General features: G+C 37.5%; 1 protein-coding gene across 2 annotated transcripts in view; it reads left to right on the top strand.

Moving 5' to 3' along the window:
* The first annotated feature begins 11508 nt into the window (after nt 1-11508).
* The window catches only part of fbn1 (fibrillin 1), an 80233-nt gene continuing 79425 nt past the window's right edge, over nt 11509-12316 (top strand). Inside the window, exons 1-2 of one of the 2 annotated variants that reach the window (XM_015375612.1) lie at nt 11509-11781; nt 11952-12244. In XM_015375612.1, the coding sequence (XP_015231098.1) occupies nt 12054-12244 (191 nt within the window). In that variant the 5' untranslated portion in view covers nt 11509-11781; nt 11952-12053. Of the gene's footprint in view, nt 11782-11951; nt 12245-12316 lie in introns of those variants that run through there. The other variant, XM_015375613.1, reaches the window with a different exon arrangement.

Below are 12316 nucleotides of genomic sequence, written 5' to 3'. Positions count from 1 at the left end.
TACCCATGAAACAATCAAAACTTATTAAAATACTGCTCCAAAAAAATCTAAATTTAGAGCATTGATTTTCAGACGTTTGAAGAGGTAGATAAGATCTTTGAAAAAGATTGGTTTCACATCTAATTATCGACTGATCTCTGATCTCTCACAATTAAGGAAATTCAGGCTGATAAATCAGCCAGTCAATCCATCATTTATTATTTTACATTTAATTTGATTTCTCAAGATTATGTCAAGTTTAAAGTGTCATGACCCACAATTTAGTACATTTTCTGACTTTGGGAACCACAATCAGAGTAATCAGGATATGCAAAACAAGTCCCACTTCCATCAAATATAGGAGTAACATGCAAAATGATTTGATACTCCTACCTCTAAGCCAGGGGCGCTCAAGTCCAGTCCTCAAGAGCTACTATGCTGCAACTTTTTGACACAACCATTTTTAACACACCTGAATCAAATAAGTGGCTCGTTACCACGCCTCTGCAGAGCTAAATGAGGGGATTGAGGCTTTTGACTCAGGTGTGCTATGCATAAAAAAAATTACAGGATGGTAACTCTTGAGGACTGTACTTGAGCACCCCTGGCCTAGGTGTAAATCAAATTTCAACCATGCATTATTACACAACTGTATATCTGTATTTTTACTCAATATATCTATAAATATCTTTTAAAAAAAACAGCTGCAGACTCGACTTTTTGTTTTCTGTCTTTGGAAAAAAAGAAAAATTAACATTTGCAGCCACAATAACTGTTTTTTTTTTTTTTTTTGGAAAGCTAATTGTCAGTTCTCTCTGGGTACTATGGATGGATGGATGGATGGATGGATGGATGGATGGATGGATGGATGGATGGATGGATGGATGGATGGATGGATGGATGGATGGATAATTGTCAGGTCTCCTATGCATGTGTGAGTGCAAATTCTGCATCTGCTCCAGAGAGGATCTTTTAGGAGAACCTGGGTAGTCTACACAGGTGGAGCTCATCCGTCTCATCAGAGTGCTGGGCTTTAAAGAGCAGCAGAGCCTTCACTGTGTGCCGTTTTTTTGTTTATGTTTCATCGTTTCCTCGTCTCTTATTTCCCTCGAGTATTTTTCCCAGGGGTGTCAAGTAACGAAGTACAAATACTTACCTTTTTAGGTATCTATACTTTACTCCATTGCTTATTTTTCTTCCTACTTCTGACATCTACTCATTACATTTTCACAAAAGTATCTGTACTTTCTATTCCTTAAATTTTTTTTAAAAACGTTACCCATTACTCTTGGCTTCAGTTTAATGTTTATAAATATTTATTTGACGTCATGTAAGCCCTCCGATGCAGATCATTGCCGCCATCCACATCTAGTGAAAACTAGTGTAACTGGATGAGTCATAACGCAAACACTCATTGGTTAGCTAAAGGAAATCATCAGAAGCAAGCAGGTGTTCTTCAAACTGTAAACGTGAATTGTCTATGCCATGCTACAATGTGGGGTTCAGAAAAAGATGCTGAAATGTCTGAAAGGTCGGACACAGCTGAAAGCGTATCGGGAGATGGAGACCAACAAGACCTCCCTCATCCTTGGCCCTATCTCAAAGAATTTTACAAAATAGTCGAAAAATTGAGCTTTAAGTTCATATAGTGGCATCTGGCTGTTGTTTTAAAGGTTACTTTAAACGTTTATACTTTAGTTTTTGGAGAATATACTTTTTCACTTTTACTTGAGTAAAGAGGTCAAGTTAATACTTCAACTTTTACCAGAGTGTTTTTAAACTGCAGTATCTATACTTCTACTTAAGTAACAAATGTGTGTACTTTTGACACCACTGATTTTCCCTAACCTTTTTGTTTAGTTTTCAGAATTTTTGTATTTTTATTTCACTAAATTAGTCTTTATTAAATCAGCAAAACTCACCTCTGCCTCCTCTTTTCTGCGTTTGGGTCCTTAAAGCCTCCACCCAACCTGAAACTTATATATGAAATAATGTGGATTTAATTGACTCGATTTGCCTTAATCCATCTGAAACTAGATTCTAGTGAAACACATTAAATATCCATCTAAAGTGTGTGTATAAGGACAATTAACATCCAGGTTACAGTAAGTGTAGCTGCAGTTATACCCTAAGCCAAATGCACTCAGAGATGACTCACTGTTTCTTCCTCCTCATTCCTCTGTTCTTTGGAAACATCATCTGGGCACCTCACAGTAAATCGGATTCACTCCTGCGGGGAAACCCTGCTTGGGGTTAATGAGTGCATGAAGCTTATGCAGGTGCATAAGCTTCATACTTACATATGCAGCTTAATATAAAATTGTCAAGGCTTTGTACATGCTGCAGCTTGGACCTATAAGTAATATTTTTTTAATGAATGAGAGCTTTAAGGAGACTAAAGGAACATTCCTAAAGTCTTCACAGATTATCTTAATATTTTATTCTCATTGCTCATATAAGCTATTGGAAGCACCAAATTCCTTTTCACTGAGTTATACGTGATTTTACACAGATTTAGAGCATGTGGGTCACAGGGAAAAAGCTAGAGGAGAGGGGAGAGAGTTGTTTCTGCTGCAGCTCATTTCTTGAAATATTTCACATGAATATTGGCAGCAGTTGTGCTGCAGAAGACAAAAGGAAATGAACCGTGGCTGCTGGAGCCAAACACAACACACAGTGTGAGAAAGTCTGCTCCAGTTGCTGCTCCCAAAACTGTGAGAGAGTCTCAGTCTGAGCTATATGTATAAGGTTAGTTAACTGAGAGCAAGAGAACAGCTGTGTTCTTTACCGTTTTTACTAAAAGAGGTCAAACACATAAAATAAGTTATTACCAATAAAAGAGGGATGTTGGGCTATGTGAAATTCTGAACACAAACAAATAGCTGCTTAAAGAGGTTTATGTAAACTCTGTTTGATTCTTTAGACTTTTTAGCTCTGCCATTTTAGGCCCCCAAGAATAAACATATCCTAAAATGAAACCCACGCTTACTTCCCTAAAGGAAAGGAGATTAAGTGAGAGAAGGATGGAGACACAGAAGTGGGCGTTTTGGTGGGTGGAGTGAAATAGGAGGGGTGTGTATCTTCCAGCAAATGACACTCTTTGTAGCGGAAGAGCAGAAGGCATCAGCTTTCTCCCACACTACGTGTTGTTGAAGAAAAGCATAACCTGGAGCTTCCAAAGAAAAAAACTGTGCGGTGTTCTCAGGTCTGACGTCACTGCAGTGTCTCCAGCAGTGCTGTGGGAGCTGTTGTGTCAAGTGTACGTTGTTTGTTAATTGGTCTTTTGTAGTCGCCATAGGGATGTGCTCTGCAAAGGATGTTGTGTTTGTTGTTTCTCTTTCTTTTGCCTCTATGCAGAGCTTTTAATTAATCTACATTCACTGCATTTGCAAAAACAACATCCCCAAACCTTCCTGCCACTTGGTTTAAGATTAGTATGAATTTAAGGTGTAAGAATTTAATGCCATGTATGGTTTTAATTAAACTAAAACACATTTTGCATGGATTTTTTGTTGTTGTTCTGAAATGTTTTGTTAGCAATGCTTCAGGTTAAAATACACAATTCAAGTGTTTACATTTTTCCACAGAAGCACGTTCCAAAACTTTTCCAAACAGCAGGGCAATCAGGTTTCAAAAAGTTAAATGCCTGTAAAGAGATTAGTTCCAAGCTTTTCATTTTCAGCTCCACAGGAACTAATGTTTAAACCAGTGGTTTCAAACTCCTGTCATTGATACTCTGCAGAGTTTTAGTGCCTCTCTACTCCAGCACACCTGATTCCAATGTGGGCTCATAAGCAGAGGTCTACTAGATGGCATACTAATGAGGCCGATACAATTAGTCTCAAGTAAAATTGCAGACTTTTTCTAAAAAAAAAAAAAAAAAAAAAGTTGGATTTAATGAACCTATTTTGATCATCTCTGTTTTCTTGTTGCAAGGTTCTCTTGTTCTGACCGTGACTGAGTGGATGTGCTCTCTTTGTCCTCTGGCATGGGAGCTGGCTTGGAGCTCGTCTGCCTGGCTGTGTGTTTCCTGGATGGGGCCGCCTTTTACAGCTGCTTTTTGTGTCTCTGCTTCTGTCTCCTTGAACCCCAGTCGGCCTCTGCAGATGGCCGCTCACACTGAGCCTGGTTCTGCTGGAGGTTTCTTCCTGTTAAAAGGGACTTTTTTCTCTCTACTGTCGCTACAAGCATGCTTAGTGTGAGGGATTGTATTTGAGTCAGTGAGTCAATGCAATCAACTGGTTTTCCTTAGATAGAAAACTTTGTATCAATTTGACTGTATTATCTGGTTGAACTGTAAAGTGCCTTGAGATGACGTGTGTTGTGAATTTGGCGCTATATAAATAAACTGAATTGAATTGAATTGTTCTGAATGGTTGAGCAGAGCAGCAACTTTCTGGAACATGCACACATTGTGATGATGGATGTTTTTAGATATTGGCTACTGTGACAAAGTGGTTCACCTTCAGTTCACCATTCTTCCCTTATTCTTATTTCTGACTAATAATGCTTACATTTAAACATTAGTTTGCAACTTTACTCCACTTACTATCCTGGGTTTGTTTGTGTTAGCATTATGTTGCAGTTTCCATCTATGTATATGTTTAGGTTAAAGCTACTGCTTTTGGATTATTGGTTGAACTTGTGTATTTTGTATATTCAGGGTATTTGTTTTCCTTTTTACTCACCATTGTTTGTCCCAGTGTTTCCTGCTAAATTGACTAGATGATGTCATTGATTACATTGCTGGGTTCTTCCATTTAGATGGTTTTAATTGGAATAATGCTTTTTTTTGTTTTTCTTTAAAACAACTTGTTGAGTTATCTTGCATCACTATTTCTTTATGTAGATGAGTTTGTAAACTAGATTAATACATTTATTCTTGTTTCTCTGTTTAGACTTTGTTTTTTTTTTACCTGTTTAATTGTGACTTGGTCCACTCAAGTACAGGTGTGTTGCCAATTAGTGATACAAGCACGGAGTTCTTGGACGCGCAGGGAGATGGTTGTCAGAGGGAAAAGTGGCAAATAAAAATCCTCAGAGGAATCTGGAACCAGTGGCTGATGCTGTTTTTTTTTTTTTTTTTGTTCGCCTTGCTGATCCTCGACCAAACGACCTCACAGCTACTAGGATCTGGATTTTAATTACCATCCATCAAAATAATTTCTTACAATATACAGACCACAAAATTAGAATTTCCTACACTATTTAAGAAGAGTATGTCTACAGTATAGTGCAATAAAATAGAATTTGGTGTTAATGAATGTATCAAACAATCAGGGTGGAGGAGAAAGCGTGAGAAACTGAGCCAAGAACCAGAGATCTGGTGGGTGACCCGGAGGTCGTCATAGGTGTGCAAAGAGTTTACATGAATTGCCAAGTGTCTGTCAGTGCTAAGACTTGGAGGTTTGAGGCAAAGATGGGGAGCTAGAAGCCAGCTGCAAAGTCAACTTTGGTGAAGACATGATAGTTGTCTGCAGCAGAAGAACATTAACCTTAAACCTGGCACACTTGATCTGGGGTTGAGCATTGTGGACTTAATTAGTTGAGGGCACTGGAAATGGAAACTAATGAATCATTTAAACACAAAATCATGATGGGACAAGAGGGCTTGATGATGTCCTGGAAAATTAGCCAGGAAAGAAATCAAAAGGTTAAGAGACATGAATTGACTTTGAAGAATGAATCTTGAGCCTTTTAAAGAACATTCAACAAACATGAGGAAATCCCTCCTGAACACCCTTATTAGAGAACTCAAGAAGATGGATCCATCTGGACCCCTCGTTGGATAAATTAATACAGTGAACAGGATGTGCAGAGGCCGAAACAATAGTGCAGTTGCCTGTGACAATGATAACCTGGCTCTGAGCTCCGACCAGGTTCTTGTGCTTTCTTGTTATGCTGAAAAGTTATTGGGTTCCCTGTGAGCACTGTACAGGTTCTTAGGCTCTGCGAAGCTGAAATGCAAGGTGAGCAAACTCTCAAGCAGTAGACTTTGACATCAGCCAGACCTTCAATGGTGTGAACCGATGTGGAGCAGCAGGTGCAGCACTGGCATTCAAGAGACATGAGGCAAGGTCTACAGCCGAAATCAGGAGACAAGTGGCGGATACAAACAGCATACAAATAGGACGTGGGAGAGAAGATGATAGGCAGCCATAAAAGTCTCTCAGTGCTACTCATAGTTCCGTTCCACCTCTTTTAATTTCTTCACTCATTTAAGGGAGGAAGGGAGTTGAAAAGCTGTTCTTCAACACTTAATTTGACAAGCTTTAAATGTTTTTAAAGTTTTTCAGGTGTGCCAGAGCTGAGTTAAGCAGACAAGGCTAATGATGGTGCGAGTGAGGAGCTAGGATCGGCACACCACATGGTGAACAGGGGCGTGGAAGTCGTCTGAAGGGGGTGTCCTCTGCAGTAGGAGGCAGGCATACGTGGTGTTAATGTTGCAAAGATGAGCGAGTAGAGAAACTTTCCATCACAACATTGTTATTTGTGCCTTTGTTCCTTTTTTGTATCAGTTGATGTTTAATTTTTCACATTTCTATTTAACGGGAACAGTAAAGTACCTTTATTCATTTTGAAAAGAATTTAGTTCGGACAGCCTGCATGAGAAGCAGGTTGTTATCCATTTAGAAGATTTTATCTGCTGCTCTTTTTCACTTATTATTATTGTACTCTTATTCTACTCCCACTCAGTTCATGCATATGTTCCACATGTTGATCTTTACAATGCATAGAGAGAAAGATTAGGCTCTGAGATGAGGAGGGAGAGCCCTTCTTCCTGTCAAAACAACCCCTCTATGCACAGTTCCTCAAATTCTCTCATTCCAACTTTAAACCTTTTATCCTCTGAGCAGCTGTCTCCTCTGCCAAGATCCCCAGCCTCTCATGCATACCATTTGAGATAACTAATCTGTTTGCATTTTACAGAGCTTAACATGTTGAGTTACATTTCCGTTCTCATTTACACCTCTATTACTCAAGCATAAACTCCTCGTTTATGCGAGAGCTTTTAATCAGCACTTTGAGCTTTGGAACGTAGGTCAAAATAATACCTCAGAGACAATTCCATTATAATTTACAAAGTACAAGAGAGTTAATTAGGTTCTTACAGACAGAAAAAAGGGAATGAAAAATACAGTATTGATGGCATCCTAAATAATGGCAAAACGTCAATAAAGAAAGCATTCACCATACAAAACATCTGTATATTAGTCTGAGTACTAAAATCAAAAATGGTTTAAGTTTGTACCTCCTATTTTGCACTAAGAAAGATGAAATAAACCTTTAAAGATGTATTTATTTCAAAAACACCCCACTGTCCAGTTACCCCCTGATAGATATAAATAATTAACAATATAATACCTTTCACAGATGATCATCACAGAGACAATATGTGATTAGAATTATATATTTTATTGCAATAGTATATATATATATATATTTTTTTTTTACCAAAAAACTATCCTTTCAGTTTATAACAATTTAAATTAGCTTTAAGTTCCTGCATAAATTGGACTTGAAGCCAAGGCCTGTTTTGCATTCTCATTGGCCCCTAGAATGGATGAGCACCGATGTTTTTTTTCACCAGCGAGGAGAACGCTAAGGGGGACTCCTGCTGTCTGAGAAATGTTCCAAGTCACCATAACTACTATGATTATTTTTTTTCAATAAACTTTTTTGAAATGGTCCCACATAGAAATGGAAAGAAAGAAAGAAAACTTTTTGCTATTCAAAATAACACAGTTAAAGGTGTTACATTTTCCAAACTGTAGTGGGACTATAACTAAAACCAAGTACCCTGGTTAAAAGAGTCTATGACTGGGGTTTCACCAAATGAGTTTGAGGTAAAAAGAAGGAAATGTGTAAAAGCATAGTGGAGAATCTGTTACTCTGTGTGGCTGCTCTCTTACAAAATCCATAGGAACCTTGCCTGTGGGTGTCATAGTGAACTATTTTAAAATAAAATGCTCCCCTTGAGTATTTTCCCTGAAGTTTTTGGATTTTGTTTGGTTTTCAGAATTTTTGTATTTTTTTTAGATTTTTGTCTAAGTTGCCTGTTAGTCTTTATTAAATCAGCAAAACTCCCCTTTGCTTCTTCTCTGCGTTTAATTAAAAAAAGTGCTGGCATCTGCAAACAGACTGAAAATATGAAAATATCCATAGTGCTCTTAGTCCCAAATCTAATTCCATCTGTAGTATTTAAGAGCTGAAGGGTAAGTAATGTCCACAAAACTATTGAACAAAATTGGCTTGTTCTGAACCCTATACATACAGAACCTGTATTTGCAGAATTAATTTGGAGAATGGTATGTTCCAGACATATTTGTCCCTCCAATCTGACATTAGGAACGTTATGGTTCCTCACTTAGCTATAAGAAATGGGAAATCTCTCACTTGAAACAATGTCAAACTTTAGGTAAACATAACTTGTAATGAAACAAATATCCTTAAGTCCAACCCGGCTGTCTGTATTATTCAGCCAATCATAAATGTTATTAGAATCTTTACACAGCTAAACATGCAACCACATAATCAGCACTGTTTCCAGAGGAGCCCGGCTGAAGGTGTGCTTCCCCACAGGGTATGCTTCCAAGATGCAATCAACTCCAGCTAATACATGGGATTTTCTGTATACCAAAACAACTCCAAAGTAATTAAAGCAGCATTTATTTTTTTTTACAAAATCATATTAGGTCATTTCTAATCAGAAACACAGAGTGATCCGAGTGATTTTTCTGTGAATAATAAATGTCTTCATCCATTATCTATACACTATTACAGTGAAATAGCAAAAGGTAAAGAAGGGGTAACCTCAGTTATTAAAGATTTAAAACAGTTCGACATTAGACTTTAACAGGACTTGACTAAAGTATTGCTAAAAAAATAGGTTTAAGCAAAGCAGCAGGAGTGCACACAGGTTTGAGTACTGTCTGACAATAGGCAGTCTTGAGACAGAAAGATTCTTGGCAGTCTTTTCGGAAACAAGTTCTTGTCAGCAGTGAGAGACCATGCAGAGAGCAGCAATAAAAGCAGGGAGAGCAGCACAGCCTTGATTAGGCTAAATTTGAGTTAGTGAACAGACTTCCATGAGAGAAAGACAGAAGAAATCTTTGGCTAGACATAGATTTGATTAAAAAAAAAAAGCCAATTCGAGTCAGAAAAGTGGTAGATGTGTAAAACAAGGCTCATATTTCATTTTAAGAAAACCTTCGGATATCAAACCAGAATTAAAGCACAGATTGGAGTGATTGAAAGATGTTGGAGAGAGTTTGTAGTAAGGAAAAGCCAACAGGGAAGCTGATGTGAAACATAATTGAAGGTGACTGCTGTATATTCAGAAAGCCAACTTCAGAGAGAAACAAGCCAACTGTATATTTACAGGGTGTGGTTACTAACATTAGGCAGGGTGTGAAAACTATCACTACACTGAATAAAATTCCTCAAATCACACAGTCTTCAGATGCTCAATATTTGCCAAACCTTGTGCTTTATATATAGCAGCATCAAGAATACTTTTCTATTGCATTGGTTGCAGATAAAAAAGTAGCACATCTAAAGAAGGTTTGATGTGGACGTTTTTAGAGAGACAGCTCAAGTTCAAGAAAACAGCCCCAATAAAAAAATCTAGCTGTGGTAACTTTGTGAACAGATGTGCATTAAAGCTACAATTTGGTGCAGCTTTCCACAGAGTAAGACGTTTGCCGAGGGTTCTGTATAAAAATGGCTCATAGTAAAACTCCACAGGTGCAATGCTTTTAGTTCAATTACATATAAAGACCATCAAAGCTGGTAGTTTTTGTAACTTGAGTGATATTTAACAAGAAATGTAGAATGTGTTCATGAGAAAAGAAATCACATGGCCAAGTTGAAATTAAGCTAAACCTTGATTTGTGGACTTTGGCAATCTTAAATATTAATCTGTTGCACACAATCAGTTTTAAAGGAGAAAACAGTAAGATAAATATCCGTAATAAATTCTGAAACTGATTTGTGGTTTGCAATTATCATTTATTCTAATAGTTAAATGGGAGCCTTGATACATACAGTTTATCTGACTGAAATAAGGTAATTTCGTATATTACAGTACCAAGGTATTTGAAGGGCAAATATTGGTTGAAAAGACTTTGAAAAGATGACATGAGACTTCCAAATGATGTCTACATTTGGTTGAAAAGTGAAAGGTGAAAAGCCTTAATTTGCAGATCGTTGAAAAGTCTTCAACAATTGTTCAATGTATATGATTGGACTAAGGTGGGATAAAATCAGACTGAACAAACAGTCAAATTTTAAACAAATATTTCAGAACTAAATCAAGACTATGATGAACAGACTAGATTTAGCCTAAAAAAACAACTTCTAAATGACGTCTGGTGTTTGGGGGGGATTACGAAGGCATGTAGAGAAAAGGTTTTTTTTCTACCAATTAAACATGATAGTTTAGTTAATAGTTTAAATAGAACAACCAAGGGAAACTCTAATCAATTTGGTTTCAATCCATATTTAAAGAACTGAGTTTTTTTTTTTTGCACTTACCTCGGAGCATCTTCCAGATAAATATAGCATAGGAATAAGGCTACATGCTTCTGGCTACATGTTTCTAGGGATGTTGTGTAGACCTGAACCAGAAGACCTAAGTGGTCTTGAAAGTTGATATATTTGATGTATTTTGGAGCTAAGCTATTTAAAGATTCTAGACTTACAAAACTATTTCAAAGTTTAATGTCTGAGACACAGTAACCCAGGGTAAGGGCTTTCGGGTGATGAACTCTGATGGTTTAGTGTCATTAATGACAAAGGTATCAACATTATGGATAAACTGCAGATGTCTTTAGGGCAGACCTGACGACGCTGTTGGAGTAATTTATACAAACACATAGGTACGTTTTTGAAGATCTGGTTGAAACTTTGGTTCTTATATCCTGAAAGTATAATTGAGAAGATTGAGTTTTACTTTGCATCTAATGCTTGAATGTGTTTATATTCTCCTGGTGACACTGTAAGGGGTTTCATTTCCATAGTGGTTAAGTTAAAAAACAATTAAGTTTGCCTGTATATCAAAACTGTTATGTTATAAGATCTTTCTGCCACTGATTATTGATAATTCTTCGAATATTAAAAGAAACTCCACAGCAAATTTGAATCTTCTACTTTGGGAAAGATTAAGGTGTTTTTGCTCTGTAGAAACCAGGAACCAGGTTGGTTTATCTGTGTTTAATTTATCTAGAATGTTTCACTTGAGCTGCTGGAACAAAGGAACTTTTCCATAACATTGGAAAAGTTATGGAAATTTTAATTTGAATATAAATATGATTTGATTGTCTCATATTAGAAAGATACATCTTCTGAATAAGTGGAATTGGTTTCCTCACCTCATTGTGAGGTGCTGAGTTTTCAGCACATTCCAGAGCTCAGTCATTTTTCTTTTGTATCGCGAGAGCAGAGCGCAAGACGAAAAAAAAAAAAGTTTTGGGGAAAGTTGAGTAGAGCAGGGCTAAGGAAAGAGCTTTGCAGAGAGAGGGGGAGAGACATAGAGAGTTTGACCATTCCCATCCTCAGGAATGCATCCGCTCCTCCAACTTACCAGCGCAAAAACCAACGCTCAGCTGCATGCGCATGAGTAGTCTCCAAAGGTTACGATGCGCATCTACTCATAGCAGCTGCAGGCGAAGGCTTTCACTAACTTTTTCTCCTGTGCGCTGTTTTTTTTCTGCTCAGAAGGCTTATTCAGCTGTTACCTGTTTATTGGAGTAAAGCAGTCCTGAGTTGAGTCCCAGGCGAATCTCCTTCTTTGGAGACAAGGTAAAGAACCAACATAATTACATTTTCTTCTAATCTTAAAAATTAGGTAAGAAAAATATTGTTAACATAAAATTAATTTAATCTATATCAGTTATATGTATATTTTCATTCATTTACCTCCATTATATGTTATGTATTTATTTCTACTAAATTGTTTTTGTTTTTTTTAGCTTTGACTCCAGGCTGCGAGGGTCCGACATTGCTGGGAAACCAGTAGTTTAAAAAAAATCCTTATTTCAGCGAGCACTGGAGTTGCGCTCTTTGGAGAGGACATGCCGGGGAGAAAGCGCGCAGGACGGCTGCTGCAGTTGGCCGTCGCTCTTTTGGCCTCGCTGTCGCTTTTTGGCAGACTCACAGGCGCTGCAGAGGAGGTGGACGACGAGGACAGCCAGCCGGTGACCAGACTCATGGACACAAGAGTCAATAGGGCCAAGAGGAGAGGGGGGACAGATGCCCTCAGAGGGTAATGTGACCGTTTTATATATATATATATATATATATATATATATATATATATATATATATATATATATAT

Source organism: Cyprinodon variegatus, unplaced genomic scaffold, assembly GCF_000732505.1.
Source record: "Cyprinodon variegatus isolate N-32 unplaced genomic scaffold, C_variegatus-1.0 Scaffold122, whole genome shotgun sequence".
NCBI lineage: Eukaryota > Metazoa > Chordata > Actinopteri > Cyprinodontiformes > Cyprinodontidae > Cyprinodon > Cyprinodon variegatus.
This window is presented reverse-complemented; position numbering and strand designations above follow the sequence as displayed.